The sequence below is a fragment of the Meles meles genome, chromosome 12 (genome assembly GCF_922984935.1).
Source record: "Meles meles chromosome 12, mMelMel3.1 paternal haplotype, whole genome shotgun sequence".
Lineage (NCBI taxonomy): Eukaryota > Metazoa > Chordata > Mammalia > Carnivora > Mustelidae > Meles > Meles meles.
Window position 1 is genome coordinate 68,165,888 of NC_060077.1, and position 25,654 is coordinate 68,191,541.

The window sequence follows — 25,654 nt, forward strand, 5'->3', positions numbered from 1 at the left end:
CATGAGCATGCTCTGGCATTGCTACCACGGACAGAAAGTCTTTTAGAGAAAAGAGCCAGGACGAGCATTTCAAAGTTAGTACAATAGAATCAGAGCCATGGTTTCCAAATGTTGGAAGAAGAATTGGGGTCCAAATATAGGGACTGAGAACCCTTCTCCGTCTGGCTTCAGACCTCCTACCCTCATCCTGCCGACACCCTTCCCTGTGTTCCAGCAGGCTCTAGAACTGGGGTTTCCCGGCACAAACCATGTGTGTGTTTTCTTAGGCATCTCCTCAGTCTAGAGTGTTCTCGCTCTGGCTTGCTGAGCCAAGTCCCGACGTGAATGCCTGGGCCCCAGTCCCTTTGCGCCTGAGAGCGGCGCTGTGCTCCCACAGCTGGCCCCGCGTCCACTCTGCCGTGGCCTTCCCTCTGCGCTGAAAGTCCGTTCGCTCCCCTCTCCTGCCCTTCAACGCCCAAGCCCAAGTGTGAGCGTGCTGTATGGCGGTTCCGACGCTTCTCCGGAGTCCAAGGGCGCACAGTAGGTACTCAACAAAGAGACGGAGGCGTTCGCGTCTGGGGCGCCCCCTGGTGGGAACACGCAAGACCTGGCTTTTTGGAGAGAGAGGATGCCGATCCCACAGCACTTTCCGTCCCTGTTTCTGAGGGAGAAGAGGAGGCGCGGGCCGCCAAAGAGAGCGTCCGCACGCCAGGCAGAGAATTATGTGTTCTTGGAAGCTGGTTTAACGCACTGGCTCAGCGCTGAGCTGGGAATGGGCTCTGAGTCTTGCCGCCTGCAGACGGGACGTGGCTCAGGCAAGGATTCCACCGTCCAGTTTTAACAAGTGGCCAACGCCTTATGGAAACTTTTGAAAGGCGTTCTGTCTCAGGACAGCCAGCTTGTACTTCATCTGGCTGCTCGAGCCATCTTTCCTTCAATGTGGGAGCACAAGAAGAAAGGAAACTGGAACTCACGGAGCACCCACTACGTGCCAAAAACCAAGTCAGCAATTCCTGTGCCTTAAAAGTCCCGCGTTGCCCTTTGAAGAGGGAGAAACAGAGGCCCACGGAGCCCCTGGCAGCAGAGAAAGAGCAAGGCTGGGCATCTCAGCTTCTGCAGCCTGTGCTCCTTCCAGACACGGCGACCTTCTCTTTACAAGGCCGTTCTTGCTGCACGTCCCAGTCCTACCCCAAAGCCAAAATTCCCCCAGTTGAACAGGATAAACATTCCCATGGCAGAGGAACGCTGTGTTCCCCAGAGGAGATGCAATCACGTTGTTCCTGCTGAGGCTATGTGTGCTTATGAAATAGAACTGGGCTGAAGGCCGGGACCCAGGCTCCAGGGCAGCCACCGCTCCCCTGCATCCCCCAGCCGTGCCCTACAAGGCAATTGGAGGAACAGAAGGGTGGGGAGCCCAGGCTGGGGAGCCGGGTCTAACCTTGACTTTGCAGCAAGTTGCTGGTTTCCCTGGGTCTCTGTTCCCTGTTGCCATCGCAAGGTGATAAGCTTGCTTTAGAAAGTGCAGAGAGGTAAATCCATGTGAGAAATAATTCTCGTCTTGCTTTCCTGGGTGTTAATTTCTCCATCTGGAAATGTAAATGTTGTCTGCATATAGGAGAGACTCAGAGGTAGAGAAGAAAGTGCCTTTTTGGTGATGTCTCTAGGGAGTTTGTCCCTTGTACAATCATTCATTCTTTCCACAATCATTAAACACATATTGAGGGCTTATTATGGGTCAGGTTCTCTGCTGGGCAATGCAAATACAGAAATCAACAAGATAAAGCCCCTGTTCTTAAAGGACTCATCATGTATAAACTCTGCATCAAAAATGTGTGTGTGTGTGTGTGTGTGTGTGTGTGTGTGTGTGTGTGAAGTCTCATGTCTAGAAAATATACCCATTTCCAGCTCCTGTATACTGGAGTCCCATCACTAAAAAATATTCCCTTGACTATATGATATACATCGTTCTCATATTTTAACATTTCTCAAATCCGTCTGCATCTGACCGTTTTGATTGGCAGCACATTCTTCTTCATGGTACACCAAACAGTGATCATCTTACAGATAATAACCTCTTAGATTTAATGAAATACATTTGTGGGGTGGGGGGGAGTTACTCTTCCACTGGACTTTTAAAGGTAATTCACAGCTACTGAATTTAACACAAGGTCTTTCCAGAACATTCCTGTTTATCCAGATGTATGGCATCACGCAGATCATGTGTCCAGGTATCTGATTGCCCCTTACTTTTCATCAGGATGTCTTGGAAACAATGAGCGAAACAAGAGAGCAGGATGCCGTATCACCTCTTGGCCACCAGAGGGAGATAGCCCATTGGTTCTCAGGCTTGCTGGTTTTCCCTCTCCTAAACCGTAGCATGCCCCCTCCAGGACAGTCTGAGACTCACTGAAACTCCACCTGCGAGGTCTAAAGACAGGAGGGGTCCCTCTTCCAGAGCAATGGCAGTGAGAAAGAGGAGTTGAATCTGAATGATGTTTGCAAACTCACACTTAAAATCAGCCATGGTTTAAATGAGCAACTCCTGGGGATGAGGACAGGTGCTGGACATGGCAAAGTTCTGCCTCAAACACACAGGACTGGCGGGTGGCCCCTTGCCCTTCTTAAGCTATTCAAGACTCTTGAGACCCACAGTGATCCATAAAGTTCTGCAAGGAAGTTTTCCACTCTAGCAATTACCTGTAGCCTTCTCTTCTTCCTTCCTCCTTTCCTTCCCTCGCTTAACTACTTATTCACTGAACATCTGCTATGTGCCAGACCCTGTGTTAGGAGCTAGAGATACAGCAGTAAACTGAACCAAGAACTGTTCTCGTGCATCTTAAGGTCTGGTGGGGAGATAGACAGTATAGAAATAAATCAATCGTTGCACGGTGCAAAAAAAGAAATAAAGAAAAAGAGAGAGAAAGAAAGAAAGAAAGAAAGAAAGAAAAAAGAAAGGCTATCAGGAACCATACTGGGTACTTTGAGAGTGTGTAACAGGAGAATATGGTACGGGACCAATCCAGGAAGGCCTCTCTGATGAGTGGTAATGGAAACTGAAGGAAGGTGGTCCCAGGCAAAGAGCAAGGGAGAGTCCTTCTGGGCAGGCGGACCAACATTTGCAGAGGCCCCAAAGTAGAAAGTGCTCAACACCTAGGGACTGAAAGGAGGCATGTGTGGAGCTCAGAGACAAGGGTTAGGAGAGACCCAGGATGGGCTAAAGCGTAACAGGAACATGGTGATGCAGAGCCTTGTGTGCATGCTTAAGACCTATTTTTCCACTGGCAGCCATCAAAGGGACATGAGTGGCATGGAGTAATGATAGGACAGCACTGAAGAGCCTGGAGCGTGGAGGAGAAATCTGAGAAGTAGGGTATCTAATTAGGAGTTGTTGGAGCAGAGGGAGGAGGTAATGGCAGGCAAATGGTGACAGAGGGCACCCAGGTGTATTTTAGAGGTAGAATTACTGGATTGGGGGAAGGAAGGAAGGAAAGGGTATTACATGGAGTATCTTAGAATGGAGAGAGGACTTGTCCCGGAATGGGCACCTTTCCGGGAGGACAGGATCTGAGAAGGAAATATTAGGAGCTGTTTCCTTGCATTAACTTTATGCTATTTCTGGAACATCCACACGCAAGTGTAAAGTAGACACTTAAATCTGTGAATCCAGTGCTCAAAAGTGGGCTGGAAATATTCTATTTGGGAGTCATAGGTATACAGATGGAAGATAAAGCCATGGTGAGAGCTGACGTCAGCTGGGGAGGAATATCAGTGAAGAGAAAATGGCCCAGAACAGAGCTCAGGAGAACGCTCATATTTACATGAGGAGTCAGCCAGGGATAGTGTGAAGGAGCAGCTAGAGAGGGGATCGACATAAACGCCAAAAAGAGGAGAGTGCGTCAAGGAGGGATGGTCCGCTGTGTGGACGCCCTGAGCAGTCTCATGAGATGAGGACCAAAACCGGTCTTGGATTTGCCAACATGGAGGTCTTCCTACAAGGGCAGCAGCAGCAGAAACTGGTCTGGGCTGGCCAGAGACAGGAAGGGAAGTGCTAAGAGTCCACCCACGTAAGCATAAATCTAACGTGATGGCAGCCGACCCAGCGACGCGGTTCTTCGGGTCACTGTTCAGTGGCTTGATGAAAGCCTGGACCCGCTGGAGGGCAAGGTTTAGCCCAGCCAGGATTTCACCGTGAGAGAAGCGTGAGAGAGGGAGTGGGGAAGGCAGAGCAAGGGTGTTGGGAGAAGAGAAAATGATGGGCTGTGAAGTCTAAGTTGGTTGAGGAGGCAAGGGAGGATACAGGGTGAGTGGAGCTGAGGGACTGGAGGTCTCCGGCAAGTGAAAGCACTGGGCCGGCACACTTGACCCGGTGAGCTGGAAGTCTAGAGAGAAGCAGACCTTTGAGACTTCATGGTTTGTGTGATGTCAAGTCCATGTGGTGACCATGGGAACCAGTGGCTGAAAAGAAGAGGTGGAGAAGGTCCCTGGAGATGAAGAAGACGAGGGTCTGTGAAGTCAGAGAAGGAAGTGATGAATTGATGTCAGTGAGGTCAGTGTCAATGTCCAGACATTGGGGTTGCTGAAAATTATTGGAGTGGAGATGAAGATGACTCATAGGAGCCCCTAAATTCTTCACTGAACGAGTGAATGACCAGGAAGTCAGGAACACAGAAGTGAGCAGTGAGGGCATAGTATAAGCCTCAAAGAAGAGGGCTTTCTGCACCAGCAAGGTGGGAGGGGTCTGGAAGAAACTGAGAAGAACCAGAATTTCTGTCATCGGGAGCAGGAAATAGCCCCAGGAAAAGGCACTCATGCAAGCACAGAAGGGGACTTCCTCCGCTTTGGAAGAGAACCCTGCAATCCTTAGCAGTGGCTGCAGGGGTAAGCGTCAGGAAGTCTGGCACCCCTGTTAGGGATCCGCAAACACCGTCCGAAGATATGCTGTCTTGCAACTCAGGGGAGGCCTCATGGAACAATAGGGAAAACTCTAGGTCATACTGAGGGGGACCGTGCAGGTCCAAAGCCACCTGTCAAGGAAACGGTAAAGTAAATGAAGACATCCCTGAGCCAGAGGAGGCTGAAGAAGAGAACGGCTACGGTGGCCGAGTAGGAAGAAGTAAGCTCTACCAGGCAGCAGCCATGGTGAACCAGGAAACAGAGAACCGCGGGCAAAGGCTGCTCCACAAGCTGGTCATGCGTGAGCCCCGGTCCGGGTAGTGAAGGGAGAGGGAGCCCCACACAGAGGGACCTCCAGCCTGGCACTCACAGTTTCTAGTAGATCATACCAGGGCTGCTGCCTTAGTACTGTTCCTGGGGAAGGACGAGGGGGAAGGTGCTGGAAAGAGCACTGAGGGCAGAAGGAAGAGGGGAGGGGACTGGAGGTAGCCCATAACCCATAATCAGTATAAGCTCCACAGCAAGTAAGAAAATGGGTTTTTCTTGGAACCCCACTCCGTTGGAAGACTCAGGTCCATGTGTGGCTATCAAAGAGAAAGTATGCTTACAATGGCTACAGTAAAACAGCACAACGGATAATATAAAAGGTAGAGAAAAAATGTCTCCGTGACCGGAAGAAAAAGAAAGGCATCTGTTCCCACAGCGTGGTCAGGGAACACTTCATAGCAGAAAAGGATTGTACTCTGCAGGTAGGAGGATGGGGGGATTTTGAAAGGTAGGGCCGCCCTGGTGGAGGTAAGGCCCCAGGCCCCCCTGGCAACAGCGCTTGGTCCCATGCCTCCTGAGGCCTCCATCCAGCCTCAGCCAAGTTCCTCTGGGCCCCATCCTGACTCACCCTTGTCCCCCTTTCCTCTCCAGTCGCAGGACGTCTGAGCAACCACCCCCTGCGGGAAATGTCTGATACTCACAGCAGACCTCTCCTGGCCGAGCCTCTTTCCAGCAGATGCAAACTCTATGAGTCAGAGTTTACCAACCCGAGCTGGCCCTCAAGCCCCCAGGATACGCACCCGGCGCTGCCCCTCCTGGAGATGCCCGAAGAGAAGGTGAGGAGTGTCCCTCCCAGCATGCCTCCCAGGTAGAAGGAGGGGGAGGAGGGCACGCATTGCATAATGGCATGGAAGGGCCACCGCCTGGCGATGTTCTTTCCGCAGTCAGCACAGGGTCACTCCCCTACTTGGTCCTATTTGCCCTATGATGGAAAATGGGGTTCTGGGTGCAACACGATTTTAAAGACAAGAAGGGAATGCACACACTCACACACCAGCCTTCCAGCCAGTCCCCTAGATCCTTCCCTTAGACCTGCTCCCTTGACTTACCTTATCATCGGCTCCCAAAGGAAGGCCTGTGTCCAAAGGCAAGTTTTAAAGCTCCCTGAAGTGATACAGTGGAGAGGGACCCAGGACCACTAAAGTTTTGTTTTTAATGAGATACACTCTATATACTGTAAAATTCAGCCCTTTAAAATATACATTTTAGTGGTTTTTAGCATAATTACAAAGTCCACTAACATCACCACCAGTGAATTCCAGAATACTTTCATCACCTCGAAAAGAAACTCAAAACACTCATTAGCAATCACTCTGCATTCCCCTCCCCCACACCTGTCACCTTCCCATCTGCTTTCTGTCCCTGTGGAGTTGCCTCTTCGGTACATTTCATGTAAGTGGAACCATATAATATACGGGCTTTTGTGAAATGCTTCTGTCATTTAGCATAATATTTTCAGGTGCATTCTTGTCGTAACATGAATCGGTACGTCATTACTTTTTATGGCCAAACCATATTTCATGGTGTGAGTATACCGAAGCTTATTTACCCATTCATTGGTTGATAGACATTTGGGTGTTTCTACTTTTTGCCTGTTACAAAAAAATGCTACCATGAGCATTTGTGTAAAAGGTGTTGTGCAAATACCTATTTTTCTTTCCCTTGGGTATATATCCAGAAGGGGAATTCCTGGGTCATATGGTAACTCTACGTTTAACATTTTCAGGCACTGCCAGACTGTTTTCCAGAGTGGCTGCGTCACTCTGGGTTCTCACCAGCGGTGTACACATCGTGTCCCTCCGCCTCCTTGTCAAAACTTGTTACTGTCCTTTTATTAACGGCCTGGGTGGATGCGAACTGACATCTCACTGTGATTTTGATTTATATTTCCCTAATGTCAAGCTGATGTTGAGCATCTTTTCATGTGCTTACTGGCCAGTTGTATATCTTCTTAGGGAAAAAATGTCTTTTGAAGTCCTTTGCCCATTTTTTCAGTTGGGTCGTTTGTCTTTTTATTGTGGAGTTGTAACAGTTCTTTATGTATTCTGGATATTAGGCCCTTGCCCATGATATGATTCACAAATAATTTCTCCCACTCTGTCTTTTCACAGTCTTGGTCGTGTCCTTACAAGCACAAAGTTTGTGATTCTAAGTCTGATTTATCTATATTGACTTTGATTGCTTATGCATTTAGTGTCATATCTAAGAAACCGTTTTCTTACGCAAGGTCACAAAGATTTCATCCTATGTTCTTCTAACAGTTTTTTTTTCCATTTTATTTATTTTTTCAGCATAACAGTATTCATTCTTTTTGCACAACACCCAGTGCTCCATGCAAAACGTGCCCTCCCCATTACCCACCACCTGTTCCCCCAACCTCCCACCCTTGACCCTTCAAAACCCTCAGGTTGTTTTTCAGAGTCCATAGTCTCTTATGGTTCGCCTCCCCTTCCAAATTTTTTTTTTAATAAACATATAATGTATTTTTATCCCCAGGGGTACAGGTCTGTGAATCGCCAGGTTTACACACTTCACAGCACTCACGATAGCACTTACCCACACCAATGTCCATAGCCCCCTCCCCCTCTCCCAATCCCACCTCCCCCCAGCAAGCCCCAGTTTGTTTTGTGAGATTAAGAGTCATTTATGGTTTGTCTCCCTCCCAATCCCATCTTGTTTCATTTATTCTTCTCCTATCCCCCTACCCCCCCATGTTGCTTCTCCATGTCCGCATATCAGGGAGAGCATATGATAGTTGTCTTTCTCCGATTGACTTATTTCACTAAGCATGATACGCTCTAGTTCCATCCACGTCGTCGCAAATGGCAAGATTTCATTTCTTTTGATGGCTGCATAGTATTCCATTGTGTATACATACCACGTCTTCTTTATCCATTCATCTGTTGATGGACATCTAGGTTCTTTCCATAGTTTGGCTATTGTAGACATTGCTGCTATAAACATTCGGGTACACGTGCCCCTTCGGATCACTATGTTTGTATCTTTAGGGTAAATAACCAGTAGTGCAATTGCTGGGTCATAGGGTAGTTCTATTTTCAACATTTTGAGGAACCTCCACGCTGTTTTCCAGAGTGGTTGCACCAGCTTGCATTCCCACCAACAGTGGAGGAGGGTTCCCCTTTCTCCACATCCTCGCCAGCATCTGTCATTTCCTGACTTGTTAATTTTAGCCATTCTGACTGGTGTGAGGTGATATCTCATTGTGGTTTTGATTTGTATTTCCCTGATGCCGAGTGACGTGGAGCACTTTTTCATGTGTCTGTTGGCCATCTGGATGTCTTCTTTGCAGAAATGTCTGTTCATGTCCTCTGCCCATTTCTTGATTGGATTGTTTGTTCTTTGGGTGTTGAGTTTGCTAAGTTCCTTATAGATTTTGGATACTAGCCCTTTATCTGATATGTCGTTTGCAAATATCTTCTCCCATTCTGTCAGTTGTCTTTTGGTTTTGTTAACTGTTTCCTTTGCTGTGCAAAAGCTTTTGATCTTGATGAAATCCCAATAGTTCATTTTTGCCCTTGCTTCCCTTGCCTTTGCCGTTGTTCCTAGGAAGATGTTGCTACGGCTGAGGTCGAAGAGGTTGCTGCCTGCATTCTCCTCAAGGATTTTGATGGATTCCTTTCTCACATTGAGGTCCTTCATCCATTTGGAGTCTATTTTCGTGTGTGGTGTAAGGAAGTGGTCCAATTTCATTTTTCTGCATGTGGCTGTCCAATTTTCCCAGCACCATTTATTAAAGAGGCTGTCTTTTTTCCATTGGACATTCTTTCCTGCTTTGTCGAAGATTAGTTGACCATAGAGTTGAGGGTCGATTTCTGGCTCTCTATTCTGTTCCACTGATCTATGTGTCTGTTTTTGTGCCAGTACCATGCTGTCTTGATGATGACAGCTTTGTAATAGAGCTTGAAGTCCGGAATTGTGATGCCACCAACTTTGCCTTTCTTTTTCAATATTCCTTTGGCTATTCGAGGTCTTTTCTGGTTCCATATAAATTTTAGGATTATTTGTTCCATTTCTTTGAAAAAAATGGATGGTATTTTGATAGGGATTGCATTAAATGTGTAGATTGCTTTAGGTAGCATGGACATTTTCACAATATTTATTCTTCCAATCCAGGAGCATGGAACATTTTTCCATTTTTTTGTGTCTTCCTCAATTTCTTTCATGAGTACTTTATAGTTTTCTGTGTATAGATTCTTAGTCTCTTTGGTTAGGTTTATTCCTAGGTATCTTATAGTTTTGGGTACAATTGTAAATGGGATTGACTCCTTAATTTCTCTTTCTTCAGTCTTGTTATTGGTGTACAGAAATGCAACTGATTTCTGTGCATTGATTTTATATCCTGACACTTTACTGAATTCCTGTACAAGTTCTAGCAGTTTTGGAGTGGAGTCTTTTGGGTTTTCCACATATAGTATCATATCATCTGCGAAGAGTGATAGTTTGACTTCTTCTTTACCAATTTGGATGCCTTTAATTTCTTTTTGTTGTCTGATTGCTGAGGCTAGGACTTCTAGTACTATGTTGAATAGCAGTGGTGATAATGGACATCCCTGCCATGTTCCTGACCTTAACGGAAAAGCTTTCAGTTTTTCTCCATTGAGAATGATATTTGCGGTGGGTTTTTCATAGATGGCTTTGATAATATTGAGGTATGTGCCCTCTATCCCTACACTTTGAAGAGTTTTGATCAGGAAGGGATGTTGTACTTTGTCAAATGCTTTTTCAGCATCTATTGAGAGTATCATATGGTTCTTGTTCTTTCTTTTATTAATGTGTTCTATCACATTGATTGATTTGCGGATGTTGAACCAACCCTGCAGCCCTGGAATAAATCCCACTTGATCGTGGTGAATAATCCTTTTAATGTACTGTTGAATCCTATTGGCTAGTATTTTGGCGAGAATTTTTGCGTCTGTGTTCATCAAGGATATTGGTCTGTAGTTCTCTTTTTTGGTGGGATCCCTGTCTGGTTTTGGGATCAAGGTGATGCTGGCCTCATAAAATGAGTTTGGAAGTTTTCCTTCCGTTTCTATTTTTTGGAACAGTTTCAGGAGAATAGGAATTAGTTCTTCTTTAAATGTTTGGTAGAATTCCCCTGGGAAGCCGTCTGGCCCTGGGCTTTTGTTTGTTTGGAGATTTTTGATGACTGTTTCAATCTCCTTACTGGTTATGGGCCTGTTCAGGTTTTCTATTTCTTCCTGGTTCAGTTGTGGTAGTTTATATGTCTCTAGGAATGCATCCATTTCTTCCAGATTGTCCAATTTGTTGGCGTAGAGTTGCTCATAGTATGTTCTTATAATTATCTGTATTTCTTTGGTGTTAGTTGTGATCTCTCCTCTTTCATTCATGATTTTATTTATTTGGGTCCTTTCTCTTTTCTTTTTCATAAGTCTGGTCAGGGGTTATCAATCTTATTTAATTCTTTCAAAGAACCAGCTCCTAGTTTCGTTGTTCTATTTTTTTTTTTTTTTGGTTTCTATTTTATTGATTTCTGCTCTGATCTTTATGATTTCTCTTCTCCTGCTGGGTTTAGGGTTTCTTTCTTGTTCTTTCTCCAGCTCCTTTACGTGTAGGGTTAGGTTGTGTACTTGAGACCTTTCTTGTTTCTTGAGAAAGGCTTGTACCGCTATATATTTTCCTCTCAGGACTGCCTTTGCTGTGTCCCACAGATTTTGAACTGTTGTGTTTTCATTATCATTTGTTTCCATGAATTTTTTCAATTCTTCTTTAATTTCCTGGTTGACCCATTCATTCTTTAGAAGGATGCTGTTTAGTCTCCATGTATTTGGGTTCTTTCCAGCTTTCCTCTTGTGATTGAGTTCTAGCTTCAGAGCATTGTGGTCTGAAAATATGCAGGGAATGATTCTAATCTTTTGATACCGGTTGAGACCTGATTTGTGACCCAGGATGTGATCTATTCTGGAGAAGGTTCCATGTGCACTAGAGAAGAATGTGTATTCTGTTGCTTTGGGATGAAATGTTCTGAATAGATCTGTGATGTCCATCTGGTCCAGTGTGTCATTTAAGGCCTTTATTTCCTTGTTGATCTTTTGCTTGGATGATCTGTCCATTTCAGTGAGGGGAGTGTTAAAGTCCCCTACAATTATTGTATTATTATTGATGTGTTTCTTTGATTTTGTTATTAATTGGTTGATATAGTTGGCTGCTCCCACGTTAGGGGCATAGATATTGAAAATTGTTAGATCTTCTTGTTGGACAGACCCTTTGAGTAGGATATAGTGTCCTTCCTCATCTCTTATTATAGTCTTTGGCTTAAAATCTAATTGATCTGATATAAGGATTGCCACCCCAGCTTTCTTCTGATGCCCATTAGCATGGTAAATTGTTTTCCACCCCCTCACTTTAAATCTGGAGGTGTCTTCGCGTCTAAAATGAGTTTCTTGTAGGCAACATACTGATGGGTTTTGTTTTTTTATCCATTCTGATACCCTGTGTCTTTTGATTGGGGCATTTAGCCCATTAACATTCAGGGTAACTATTGAGAGATATGAATTTAGTGCCATTATTAGCCTGTAAGGTGACTGTTCCTGTATATTGTCTCTGTACCTTTCTGATCTACTACTTTTAGGCTCTCTCTTTGCTTAGAGGACCCCTTTCAATATTTCCTGGAGAGCTGGTTTGGTGTTTGCAAATTCTTTCAGTTTTTGTTTGTCCTGGAAGCTTTTGATCTCTCCTTCTATTTTCAATGATAGCCTAGCTGGATAGAGTATTCTTGGCTGCATGTTTTTCTCGTTTAGTGCTCTGAATATATCATGCCAGCTCTTTCTGGCCTGCCAGGTCTCTGTGGATAAGTCTGCCACCAATCTAATATTTTTACCATTGTATGTTACAGACTTCTTTTCTCGGGCTGCTTTCAGGATTTTCTCTTTGTCACTAAGACTTGTAAATTTTACTATTAGGTGACGGGGTGTGGACCTATTCTTGTTGACTTTGAGGGGGGTTCTCTGCATCTCCTGGATTTTGATGCTTGTTCCCTTTGCCATATTAGGGAAATTCTCTCCAATGATTCTCTCCAATAGACCTTCTGCTCCCCTCTCTGTTTCTTCTTCTTCTGGAATCCCAATTATTCTAATGTTGTTTCATCTTATGGTGTCACTTATCTCTCGAATTCTCCCCTCATGGTCCAGTAGCTGTTTGTCCCTCTTTTGCTCGGCTTCCTTATTCTCTGTCATTTGGTCTTCTATATCACTAATTCTTTCTTCTGCCTCATTTATCCTAGCAGTGAGAGCCTCCATTTTTTATTGCACCTCATTAATAGCTTTTTTTATTTCAACTTGGTTAGATTTTAGTTCTTTAATTTCTCCAGAAAGGGCTTTAATATCTCCAGAGAGGGTTTCTCTAATATCTTCCATGCCTTTTTCGAGCCTGGCTAGAATGTTCAGAATCGTCATTCTGAACTCTTGATCTGACATATTACCAATGTCTGTGTTGATTAGGTCCCTAGCCTTCAGTACTGTCTCTTGTTCTTTTGTTTGTGGTGATTTTTTCCGCCTTGTCATTTTGTCCAGATAAGAGGATATGAAGGAGCAAATAAACTACTAAAAGGGTGGCAAAGACCCCAGAAAAATGCGCTGTAACCAAATCAGAAGAGACCCCTAATTGTGGGGGGGAGAAAGGGGATAAAAACAAGTTCTGAAAAAAAAGAAAAAAAAAAGAAAAAAATTTAAAAAATAAAACAAATAAAGAAAAAAATATTAAAAAGAAAGAAAAAATATATATATTTAGATGAACTAGTCAAAAAACGTTAAAAAAGAAAAGGGTAAAAGTTTTAAAAAATTTAGCAGAAGAAGAAAAAAGAAAAAAGAAAAAAAAATTGAAAAAAAAAATAAATTGAAGTAGCCGCAAGACTAAAGAATCATGGGGAGAAAGCCATGAGTTCCGTGCTTTGCTTTCTCCTCCTCTGGAATTGCTCTGCTGTCTTAGGAATTGAACCTACTTTCCTTGATAGATGAACTTCGTCCTGGCTGGATATTTTGTTGATCTTCTGGGGGAGGGGCCTGTTGTAGTGACTCTCAAGTGTCTTTGCCCGAGGCGGGATTGCACCGCCCTTACCGGCGGCCGGACTAAGTAATCGGCTCGGGTTCGCTTTTGGGAGCTTCTGTTCCCTGAACGCTTTCCGTAGAGTTCCGGAGGACGGGAATGAAAATGGCGGCCTCCTAGTCTCCGGCCCGGAGGAGCCGAGAGCCTGGGGCCCCACTCCTCAGTGCGCCCCCAGAGGACAGCACCCAATCACTCCCGTATCCCCAGCCTCTAGCCGCGCTCTGAGCTCACCCAGCCCGCGACCAGTTCAAGGTAACCCCGAGCTGAGAGTTCAGTCCTCGGCTCTGTCTCTGCAGCCGGCTTCTCCGTTCTAATACCTGCGAGCTCTCCGACACTCTGACACCCCCGATCCTTCTGTGACCCTGCGGGGCCTGGGGCCACGCTGACCCCGCGTGGGCTTCACCCTGGTTTAGCCTCTGGAGCAATGTCCCTCAGTGGAACAGACTTTTAAAAGTCCTGATTTTGTGCTCCGTTCCTCCGCTGCTTGCCGGGAGCCGGCCCCTCCCCCGCGGTCTATCTTCCCGTCGTTTTAGATTCACTTCTCCGCCAGTCCTACCTTTCAGAAAGTGGTTGATTTTCTGTTTCTAGAGTTGCTGTTCTTCTTCTCTTCGCTCTCCCGTTGGATTTGTAGGTGTTTGCAATGTTTAGATAAGCTATCGAGCTGATCTCCTGCTACCTAATGTAGTCTCAGGCTGCTACTTCTCCGCCATCTTGACTCCTCCCCCTCTTCTAACAGTTTTATATTTTAACACTCACATCTAAGTCTTTCAACCATTTTGAGTTAGTTTTTGAATATGGTGTCAAGTGAGGGTCTGACTTCAATCTTCTGCAAGTAGATATCCAGCTGCCCCAGCACCGTTTATGAAAAGGCTATCCATTCTCCATTAAATCGTTTTGGCATTCCCATGACCGTAGTGCATGAATTTATTTCTGATCTCTCAACTTTATTTAACTGATTTATGAGTCTGTCCTTATGCCAGTACCACACTACTTGATTATTATAACTTTGTGGTAAGTTTTGAAATCAAGACTGTGAGTCTTCCAAATTTTATTTTCCTTTTCAAGGCTGCATTATCTATTCTGAGACCCTTAAATTTCTATATTAATTTTAGGATCTGACTTTCCAATTCTGCAGGAAAAAGAAAGGCAAGAGGGATTTTGATAGGGAGTGTGTTAAATCTGTAGATCAACTTAAGGAGTACTGACATTTTTAACAAGTCTTCCAATCCATGGACATAGGATGTATTTCCATTTACTTAAGTCCTTAATTTCTTTTGATGTTTTGTAGTTTTTAGTATAAAAAAAAAACTTATACAAAATCGTTAGTTTAGCATACAAGGCCTTTTGTTAAATTTATTCCAAAATATTTTATTCTTTTTCATTCGATCATAGAATCATTTTCTTCATTATATTTTTGGATTGTTCATTGCCTATGTATAAAAATAAAATTGATTTTTATATGTTGATCTTCTATCTAACAAATTTGCTGAACTTGTCCATTAACATTAATAGTCTTTTGGAATTTTTTAAATAGATTTTTTAAGAAGATTCCATAACACAGAATGTGCCATCTACAAATGGAGATGGTTTAAATTCTTTCTCTCTAATCTGGGTCCCTTTTGTTTGTTTTTTTCTTACCTAATTGCTCTGGCTAGAACTTGCAGTGCAATGTTGAACAGAAGTGACCAGAACCAGCATCTTTCTCTCATTCCTGATCTTAAAGGGAAAGCGTTCCTTCTTTCACCTTACATATAAGCTGTGGGTTTTTAGTAAATAGCCTTAATTTAGTAAATAGCCTTAACTGAGGAATTTCCTTTCTATTCGTATTTGCTAAATGTTTTTATCCAGAAAGGTTGTTGAATTTTTCAAATGGTTTTTCTGTGTCTATTGAGATAATCATGTGGGTTTTTTCTTTTACTTCATTAATATTAATAATTATTGATTTTTATATGTTGAAACAGTCTTGAATTCTGAGAATAAATCCCACTTGGCCATAATTATTTTTGCATATTACTGAATCTGGTTTGGTAGTATTTTGTCAAGGATTTTTGCATATGTATTTACAAAGCAGATTGATCTGTAATTTTCTTTCTTGTAATGTCTTTGTTTGGCTTTGGTGTTAACGTAATACTAGCCACATAGAATGTGCTAGAAAGTATTGCTCTCTCTTCTAGTTTTTGAGATTTATTAATTCTTTAAGGATTCGGCAGAATGTATAAGTGAAGCCATCTGAACTTGGGATTTTCTTTGTGGGAAGTGTTTTGCTTGCTGGTTTTGATTTTGTTCTACTAATTTAATCATTTACTTTGTTGTAAGTCAGTTCAGATTTTCTGTTTCTTCTTCAGTCAGTTTGATAGCTTGCCTATCTACCTAGGAGTGTATCCAGTTCATCTAGTTTATCTGATTTGTTAGCATACAATTATTCATTTCTTTAGAGTCCTTTTTCTTAAAACCCTTTTTATTTCCTGAGGGTTGGTAGTAATGCCTCCCCTCTCATTTCTGATTCTGGTAGTTTCAATCTTCTCTTTTTCCCTTGGTCAATCTAGTAAGGGTTGGTCAATTCTGATCCTTGCAAAGAACTGTCTTTTAGTTTCATGGATTTTCTATAGTTTTTATTTTCTATTTCATCTATTTTCATGATAGTGTTTATTTTTCCTTCCTTCTACTTGCTTTGGGTTTAGTTCACTGTTATTTTTCTAGTTTCTTTTTTTTTTTTTAAAGATTTTTTTATTTATTTGACAGAGAGAGATCACAAGTAGGCAGAGAGGCAAGCAGAGAGAGAGAGAGGAGGAAGCAGGCTCCCCGCCAAGCAGAGAGCCCGATGCGGGACTCGATCCCAGGACCCTGGGATCATGACCTGAGCCGAAGGCAGCAGCCCAACCCACTGAGCCACCCAGGCGCCCCTAGTTTCTTAAAGTAAAAGGTTAGGTTGTTGATACAGGATATTTCTTTTCTTCGTATAGATCTTTACACCTAAATATCCCTCAAACACTGATTTAACTGCATCTCATAAGTTTTGATAGATTGTGTTTTTGTTTTCATTCATCTCAAAGTATTTTTCTAATTTCTCTTCTGATTTCCTCTTTGATCCATTGATTATTTAGGAGCACGTGGATTAATTGCCACATTATTTCTCAAATTTCCTTTTGCTTTTGACTTCTAAATTCACACCATCATGATCAAAGAACATATTTTGGGGGCATCTGGCTAGTTTAGTTGGTAGAGTGTGCGACTCTTGAACTTGGGGATGTGGGTTCAAGCCCCTTTTGTGTAGAGATTACTTAAAATTAAAATCTTTAAAGAAGAGAGAGAACAGGGATGCCTGAGTGGCTCAGTTGGTTAACTGTCTGCCTGCATGACCCCAGGGTTGTGGGATGGATACCTGAGTCAGGCTCCCTGCTTAGCAGGCAACCTGCTTCTCCCTCTCTCTCTGCTGCTCCCCCTGCTTGAACCCTCTCTCTCAAATAAATAAAATCTTTAAAAAGAGAGAGAGAGAACATCCTTTGTATGATTTCAATGCCTTTAAATTTATTCATACTTTTTATCGTAAAAATGTTTTATTTATCTTATGGCCTGACATGTGGTCTGTACTGGTCCTGTGTCCTCACTCATGGCTACTTTAAAATTATAACAGGTATTGGATTGGCTGCACCTGCATGTCTATCACAGACTTTTTTATTTTTAAATATAAGTGGTTTTCTTTGCAATCCTATTTATTTTATTCATTTCCAAATACGATTCTGAAAACAAGTCCATGGTCTTGCCAAACTGACAGAAGGGATCCACAGTGCAAACGTTTACGAAACCCTGCAGTGAAGAATGTGTAGTCGTCCTGGAAGACTGGCCTGCGTGTGGCCCTCTGGGCAGCAGTAGAGAGTGGACAGGGGTCTTATGATCATTTATCTTTATCAGAACAGCTGACAAGCTTCCCTATCCTCAAGTGCTCCTGCTCTCAAAAAGCTGTATTGTATGATCGTTTGTCACGGTTTCTCTTAAAAGGATCTCCGGTCATCCAATGAAGACAGCCATATTGTGAAAATGGAAAAACCCAGTGAAAGGAGTAAAAGGAAAGAAAGTGGGGCGGCCCATCAAGGCTCTGCCGGCGTGCGGGGCATCAGCCTCTTCCAAGCAGTGGGCTATCTCACGGGGGAGATGAAGGAGTGCAGGAGCTGGCTGAAAGGTAAGCGAACACCCAGAGAAGAAACAGCCCCCCTGAGACCTGGCTGGAGGAAGCTGCTGCCTCATTCACCCATTGCGAGAACTCTCACAGTTGGCGTGCCCCCGCCCTGAGTTGTCTGTGTGGGTCTCAGGTACCCCACTAACTTGGAATTCCCGCGGTTTTAGATTTAAATGCACTTCACTGATTTTAGTTCTTTGCAAATTCTTCACCCCTACACGGAATAGGTTCAAGACAACCACCTTAGCAACATATAAGCCATTCCCCAGTGGTTCCTTCTCTTGTTCCATACCTATTTCCTGTGTGCCGAGAAGATACAGACATGGCCTTCCCCCATGTTCCAAGGTTCATTCTTTCCTTTCAATGTCTTTCTTCTCCTAGTTTCCCTCAACTAAATACTGCAATAAACACCCCTATCCTCCTCACCCATACCTGTAGAGGCTGTCCTGGAAACCAAACCAGAGAGTGAGATAGAATATATGTCCCCTCTTCCAGGCCTGGCTTCTCCCCTGCCCCTGGCCCACTCCTAACTCAATACAGTTGCAGCGCTGGGCTAAAAGCATTTCTTTTCCAGCTCCTTTCCTCCAGACTCCTTTCTTTGCTGCTCAGATACAGCTCTCAACTGAGCCATACGGCACAATACAAAAAGAGAGTTTCCTTCCCTCCTCACCCCTTCCTTTGGACCAATAAATTTCCCTTGGAATGCTCCCAAGGCTTCCTTGCCAACCAAGCTGATGGCTGGAATGGCATTAAATTGGTCTCAGCACGGTGCCTCAGTCTGTATGGCAAAAACTAACACCCACTGTGGACTGATTGCCTCGCCACTCAGAGACTTGGGCTGGGTGCCAGGCCGAAGGAGAGGAAGCGTCCTGGCCCCGTGCATCCCTGTTTGCCTTGGTTGCCGCCCCAGCCGGTGGTCCAGCCGGGAAGCACAGGCTGGCCCCTGCTGATGGCTCTGCCTCTGTCTTTCAGATAAGCCTCTGACCCTCCAGTTCACGGACTGGATCCTGAGGGGGGCTGCGCAGGTGATGTTTGTCAACAACCCTCTCAGCGGACTCATCATCTTCATAGGACTCCTGATCCAGAATCCCTGGTGGACGATTACTGGGGGTCTAGGGGCAGTGGTCTCAACCTTAACTGCCCTCGCATTGAACCAGGACAGGTAGGTCCCTGTCTGCGGTGGTCGCAGGGTCTTGAGGTGGACAGATAGAGAAGTGTTTACGTGAGTGATTAGCCAGCCTTATCCTACCAGCCAGCCCAAAGTCTCCCGAAGATCAACTTTGAACCAGTCACTGGAGCTCTCTGTAGAATTGAAGAGAAGTAAACTACTCCTGTGCTTACGGCAAGTAACAGCACTAGAACTCTTTTGACTGTAGCTCCTTCTGGAAACACTCCCTGGGAGGCAGATGCAGAGCAACACTTAAGAGGCTCTTCCCTCATGGAGCCTATAGTCTAGTTGAGGCAAGAAATGTCCCAGAATAATAAAAGACGGTATATACTGGAGAGCTCAGGAAAGACAGACATCTCTCTCTGAGTGTTGGTAGGGGATGAGAGAGGGCAACATTTGAGCTGCAAACATGGGATCTGGGAGAGAGGAGGAAGGGAGAAGAGAGGCGCAGAGTGAAGGCAGGAGGCAGCACCGTCCCCCCCCCCCCCATACTGATGGCCACAAAATTCAGGAACAAGAACAAGTAGCATTTTATATAAGGGAGCATTTCCTCAGACTGTGCCCCATGCTGTTCCAACATTCCCAAACATTCCTGATGCCTGGAATCACCTGGGCTGACTGTTAAGAAATGTGTCTTCTCCAGCCAACTGCTTCTGTTCCCTCAGATAGTCCCACTCGCTGGGTCTGGGAAGGAATGTTTTTAACAATATCCTTCTGGGTACTTCTGATGATCAGAGACATTTGCGATTGCCCAGATTCTTAGTGTTTTTCAATCTGGGGGTTATGCATTCATTTGCGGATCATGAATTGTCAACAGCATTTTTAAAAATTAAAATAATTGAAATTGGAGGGGGAGATGAACCATGAGAGACTATGGACTCTGAAAAACAGTCTGAGGGTTTTGAGGGGGCGGGGGGTGGGAAGTTGGGTGAGCCTGGTGGTGGGTATTATGGAGGGCACGTATTGCATGGAGCACTGGGTGCATAAACAATGAATTGTGGTACACTGAAAAGAAATTTTAAAAAATTTTAAAATTTAAAAAAAATAATAGAATAAATTAAAATAGAGTCTTTCATATGTAGTAGATATTTTGCAAAATTTTTGTTTCATTAAAGTTGGGACATGTTGTGTTTGTGGGAGAAGTATGGAGGGGGACAGAGAGAGAGAACTAGGTCATGCTACCAAATATATTCCCTCCTTACCGTGGGTTTCTGTCAAAAAGATAGAGAAGCACTGTCATGCCTTGTTTCATGTGATTCTCACCACCACTGCCCAAGGCAGAAAGTGAATGTAAGAGGGTCCACACTTCACGAGTAAGAGAAAGACAACTGGAAGAGGCCAGGTGCTTACCCAGGGTGCCAGTCAGTGGGTGGCAGGGCTCGAGCTGGGACCCATGGTCTGCATCTTCCAGGCTGAGGTGAGTGCTCTCCCTGTCACAGAGACAGCAGGGACAGCAAGGCCACAGGCTCCCTGGTAAACCCAGAGAGTGGGACGTAATCAGAGGTGACCGTGTTGTGACCATCATCACACCTCCTCCAGGCCCACCTGACGTCTAGATGCCACCAAGGCAAATCTGTGAGTCAACTTGTCTCCCCTGAGAAGCCGTTCATGCACCTCCCAGGTGGCCTTGGGGGACCACGCTGATTCTAGCAAGCCAGGAGGCTGTTCCAAATTGGATGCATGAGAGACTGAATTCTTTGGGGTGAAGATCTGCTGTGTGACAGAAAAAATGGGCTCCAGCCAGGGTTTTGTGTCTCTTTTTCAACCAGTAGTTTCCCTATTCCTCCTCCTCATCTCATGGGCAGCTGGCAGAATTAACTCTTGTCTAACTACTTCGTCACGGTTTGGTAAAACTCACCTGAACTCTGTCCAGCCCACTGCCTCTCTAGCTATGTGACCTTGAGCTAGTGTTTCCCCTCCTGGCCCCATTGTCCTCATCCGTGAGAACTGTGACTTACTACTTCACCTTTAAGGAGCCAGAGTCCCTTCCTGCGCTAACAGTCTGATTCTCTGACCTTCTTCGCAACCATAATCTACTGGTAAACTTACCAGACCATTCAAAGAGCTGCTTCATGGACCTCAGGATTGCAGTGGAGATACTCACCATGCCTGCCTAATCCTCCCAGACATCTTCCCTAAGACAACTGTGTGCCGGTTTGGTTTCCAAAGCTTTCTCCGCTGGGTCCCCCCACATCTCCCACTCAGCATCCCACTCTTCCCCATTGAGCACTTTCGCTTCTGCCTGTCTAATCCTGCCATCCTTTCAAATCCCTCTCCTATAGGGAGCCACCCCTGATTACCTCAGTACTCTCTGAACCCTCCTTTCTCCCTGGACAAGCCCAGAACATACCTCAATAACTATATGGGATGGTTCTCTAATTGCTTTCTGAGGCTTCTCTCACTGGCAGTGTTCTAAGCACGTTCAGGACAGGAAGTCCCTTTTGACTGCTCCATATTCTACTACAGTGCGTAGAAAAGACTCCAGCTTCGTTGCTGATAGGTCAGTACCATGTTGTACACCATCGGGTCAAAGGTCCAGGTGCCCTACTCTGTATCTACACGCACATCCTTCCAAGGAACCCTGCCTTCACCAAGAAAGCACCGACAGAGCTGCGTGTTCTAATCATAACCACCACGGACCCTCACCACCACCCCTATCCCCTACCCCCATGTCCATGACCTCCCCTACTTCCTGTCCACCAGTCCTACTCCCCACCGCCTGCATTAGCCCCGTGTCTCCCCTTATCCCTGCTACATTATCCCCACTAGCCCAGACACTGTACTTCAGAGAGAGGAACTCATCAAGGTCAGCAACGCTAATGCCTCACTGTCCTGATGGAACGTGGTCCTAATAAAGACCTTTTTGGCATTGGGGTTAAACCTACCTTAATATTTTTGATGGTCAGAGTGGGATATAAGGTAATGGTTTCATTCTGACAACCAAACCCAGAAGTCACCAAAGATTTGGTAGAGGAGTGTTCTGAGAGGGGACATCTCCAGGGAGGGGCAGCTGTGGAGGGAGCCCTTGGATGTGGCCCTGATTTTGTCTCCCCTGAGCTCCCTTGTTTTTACTATTCCCCCTACACTCTGCCCCTAGGGCTGCAGCCCGGCTCCCAGGAGGAGTTGGCCTGAAGCAACTGGTATTAAAATGAAAAAAGTACTAAATTCTAACACTAAACAGAAATGGGAAAATGTAGATAAATGCAAACACATCTAAAAATAAGTATTTTTCCCAAACATGAGTTTCTGCTTTTCAGATAGATTTTCTAGTCCCAAGGACATTCTGAATGCCAGTGGTCTTCCCTCCCAACCCTGCCTGTCTCCAGCTGCTCCATATGTTCAATGGCCTCAGGAGCCGCCCACCTACTGTCCCATGTCCCACACAAGTGTCCCCCCACAAGTGCCATGTGTTCGGCTTTTCTTGTTGGCAACTGCAATGACGCCCCCTCCCACCCTCCAGCTGCTCCCACTCTCCGCCGTCCGGCTGAGCTGATCTCCTGGCCCCTGCAGAGCTGAAAGCTCCCTTCCTTCCAGACCTAAGCCATGGCCTCTGCCTAGGAGGAGCCCTCCTCTTGCCAGAGCTGCCTCCCTCCCTCTCAGGGAGCTCCTGCTTCCAGACGCCTCCGCTGGGCACACATGGTCACTCGGTGAAGAACTCTAGCATTCACATACGTGCATTCCACAACGAGGCAGGGCCTAAAGCCCTCTGTGCACCAGACGGACGCTGGTGTCTGTTATTACAATATTGTCAGACAGATGATGAGCTCCAGCCTGGGCAACTTCCAGTCAAGGACGGAGACGAGGCTCAAGCTCAGACAGGTGTCTTTCAGTGATTTGCCTGGTCCCTCGGTCACCCCAGTCCCCTCTCCCAGCCAGCAGAGCTATAGCGAGGGTCAAGGGCAGTGTTCATTATCATCCGGGAGAGAGGCTTAGGTGCACACAGACTTCCCTGATGAACCGAAGAGAGAATAGACTCAGGCTTGGCTTCTCCCCACCTCTGGGCCTCTCCCTGCCCTGCAGAGGGGAGAGGCACGGACACATCCCCAGCGGGCTCAGCTCCTCCACTCTGGGACACACGGTCATCCTTGGAGGGAGGACAGGTCGCAAGTACAGCTCACACAGTGCAGTCTGCCGTCAGAATGCACTCTCTCCTCCTCTTTCTCTTCCTCCCCTCTCACTGTCTCACACACACACACACACCCCCACACACACACCCCATTCCCCAGTGTCATTTCTCAAGTTTCTGTCAGATCCCACACTGTACTTAGCAGTCCGAGACCGCCCTGAGAAGCTAAGGGGCAAACTCAGACACAGTGAGAAGACTTAATTCTAGAACAGCAAGGGTAATCAGGGCTGTGGGGAGGGGCATATCTAGGAAGGTGCTGGCAATCGCTTCTTGGCCTTTTGGCTAAGACCACATGGAGGAAGGTGCTGGCAGCCAGCAGACTGCCCAGAATCAGGAAAGCTGACTTTTTCCTGGGAGTCCCAAGGGGGCCCTACAAGCACCACCAAATTAAAATGCAAACTGTCTCTTCGCTCTCCCCCCAGGTCCGCCATCGCCTCCGGCCTCCACGGGTACAATGGGATGCTGGTGGGACTGCTCCTGGCCGTGTTCTCCCAGAAGTGGAACTATTACTGGTGGCTTCTGTTTCCTGTGACCTTCACGGCCATGACCTGGTGAGACACCTCATTCCTTCTGCTCACAGACCCACGGGGCCCTGAGGTGCTTATGTCTTCCCCTGGACGGGGACCTGGACCCCCTGGAGCCCAGGGCTTCATCGTCAGACTGGCTTGTCCCACAGGACACTGTGAAGATCCATGAATGTGACTGTGATACAGCAGATCATTTTTTTAATTTTGGAATAATAGGAACCCTTTAGAGCAGCAATGAGCACAGGTTTTTTTATGGTGCTAATAATCTTCCTTGAATGATAGTTTTAATAATAAAGGCTAACATTTATTGCAGATTTCCTACAAGCCAGGCACAGAGCTAAGCCAGGTGAGGTTACTATTGTCCCCAGTTTACAGGAGGGAAGACCAATACATGAAGAGGTTAAGTAACTGGCCCCAGGTCATACTTTTACAAAGTTTTTGATGATGAACCCAGAGCCTCCAGGCTGCACGGGAATCACGTAAACCGTGGCCTGACCAAGACAGAAGAGCTAAAAACTCACGTAGAACAGAATCACTCTTGGAACAGAATGTCTGTAATGTAAGCACAGAATCTTTGAACGAGAAACATTAGTTAGGATCCTGCTGTGCAATCACGTCATTTTGCAAAGGAATAAAAAAGTCAGGAGGAAGGGTCTTGGGAACAAGTATTCGTGGGGAGCCTGAGCAAGCTAGGCCTTAGCTCACCCACATCCCTTCTCTGCTGGTCTGTGGTGCCTGAGGCTGGGTTGACTCGCAGGCCTGCCAGCCCCAGAGGGCAGGAGCCTGAAGGGACCCGCTTCCTCCAGTTTGTACCCTGCGGCTCCGAGACAGGCTGACTAATTTTTAACATCTCTAAGAAGTCCATGGCTTTCCTTGGTTTCTGGAGTTACTAAAACCAGTTAGTTTAATTTAGTTTAAGTACTGTGTTACTACTTTTTAGTAGTGCTTGTAAATGAATTACGTTAAGCATTCTGGGCAATTTATGTTTCTTCTTGGGGTTTCTGTCTTTCTGAAGCCACTGGGACAAAAAGCTACAGTAGTCATCTCTGTAGGGGTTTCAGTGCCCCTGCCTGCCCCTATGTCCGGGGTAGCAGACCTTGTCTTCATACACACACATTTGGGTTAGGACAACACGGATGAAATCTCTGAGCAAGTTCTGCAGGCACTCTGCCCCCGGTGGCCGTCCGTCTACAGTGCCCCCCCACCCCCACGCCCCAACTTAACAGACAAAAAAGCATCCAGCACCCAACTCTGTGCGGTGATTCCAGTGTGTTCGCTAATCTAGTCATGGAGAACCCCAAATCCAGCCGGTCAGGTATCGATAGTGCCATTTTCCAGATTTAGCCAACAGGTATTTGCTGAGTGCCTGCTATGTGCAGGGACTATTCTAGATGCTGGGGACACTTGTGAACAAGAGACGGTCTCCCTCCTCTTGGAGCCTGTGTTCTTCTTGACAAAGATAGAAATAATGTCCCCAAGTAATTAATTAAAAAGATCTTGTCAAGGTTTGATTAGTGCTGTGAGGAACGCAAAACAGGGTGAGCGGGACAGAGAGTGAGTCCAGTGATTCCCGACGTGATTGGTCAGGGAAGGCCACTATGTAGAGGGAACGGGGGTGATTTCACCTACATGATAAAAGGCAGCTGCCCTCTGAAGATCTGATGCAGACCCCAACTAGAGGAGTGCCTGTGTTCAGGAAACAAGACCATGGGGGCGATGGGGGGGGTGATGCCCAGTGAACGAAGGAGTGGCAGGAGATGAGGGCAGAAGGAAGCGAGAGCTAGACGCCCTTTGCTTTGAAGATCCAGTAAACTTTTTGATTTTTATTACAACCGTGATGGGAAGCAGTTCAAAGGGTTTTAAATAGAGATGTAATAGGATATGATTTAAATTTAAACAAATCACTTGTGCCATGTGGAGAAAGGATTTTAACTGGAGCAAGAGTGGATGCAGGCAGCATCATCAGAAACCCACAGAGAATTGAGCATGGTCTGGACAAGGGTGGTACACAGGAACGTGGGGAGAAATGGTTGGGCTTAGAGTGTATTTTAAGGAAGCTGTGGGTAATGGGACTTGCTGGCTACAGAGTACAGGGGGTAGGAAAGCAAAGAAGATTCACTGTACTCCTGTAGTCAGCCTGAGCACCTGACTTGATGGACAAGACACCGAGGGAAACAGGGTGGTGGGAAACGGCACAGATCAAGAGTCCTTTCGGATATATTAGGCTGTAGACTTCCAAGGAGAGATGTTGACAAAGTAACATCTACGAACATCTATGTAGATGTTCTACGTAACATCTACGAAGTAGTTGTACAAATCCAGAACTTTGTGATACAGCCAAGATTTGGAGGGCAGAAGCATACAGAAGATATTTT

The 25,654-nt window shown here is 45.6% G+C and overlaps 1 protein-coding gene across 1 annotated transcript in view; it reads left to right on the forward strand.

The window, feature by feature from the left end:
- Positions 1-5,796: 5,796 nt before the first annotated feature.
- The window catches only part of SLC14A2 (solute carrier family 14 member 2), a 58,618-nt gene continuing 38,760 nt past the window's right edge, over positions 5,797-25,654 (forward strand). Inside the window, exons 1-4 of the mRNA XM_046026063.1 lie at positions 5,797-5,975; positions 17,281-17,461; positions 18,431-18,620; positions 23,175-23,303. Coding sequence (XP_045882019.1) covers positions 5,826-5,975; positions 17,281-17,461; positions 18,431-18,620; positions 23,175-23,303 — 650 coding nt within the window. The 5' untranslated portion in view covers positions 5,797-5,825. The remainder of the gene's footprint in view (positions 5,976-17,280; positions 17,462-18,430; positions 18,621-23,174; positions 23,304-25,654) is intronic.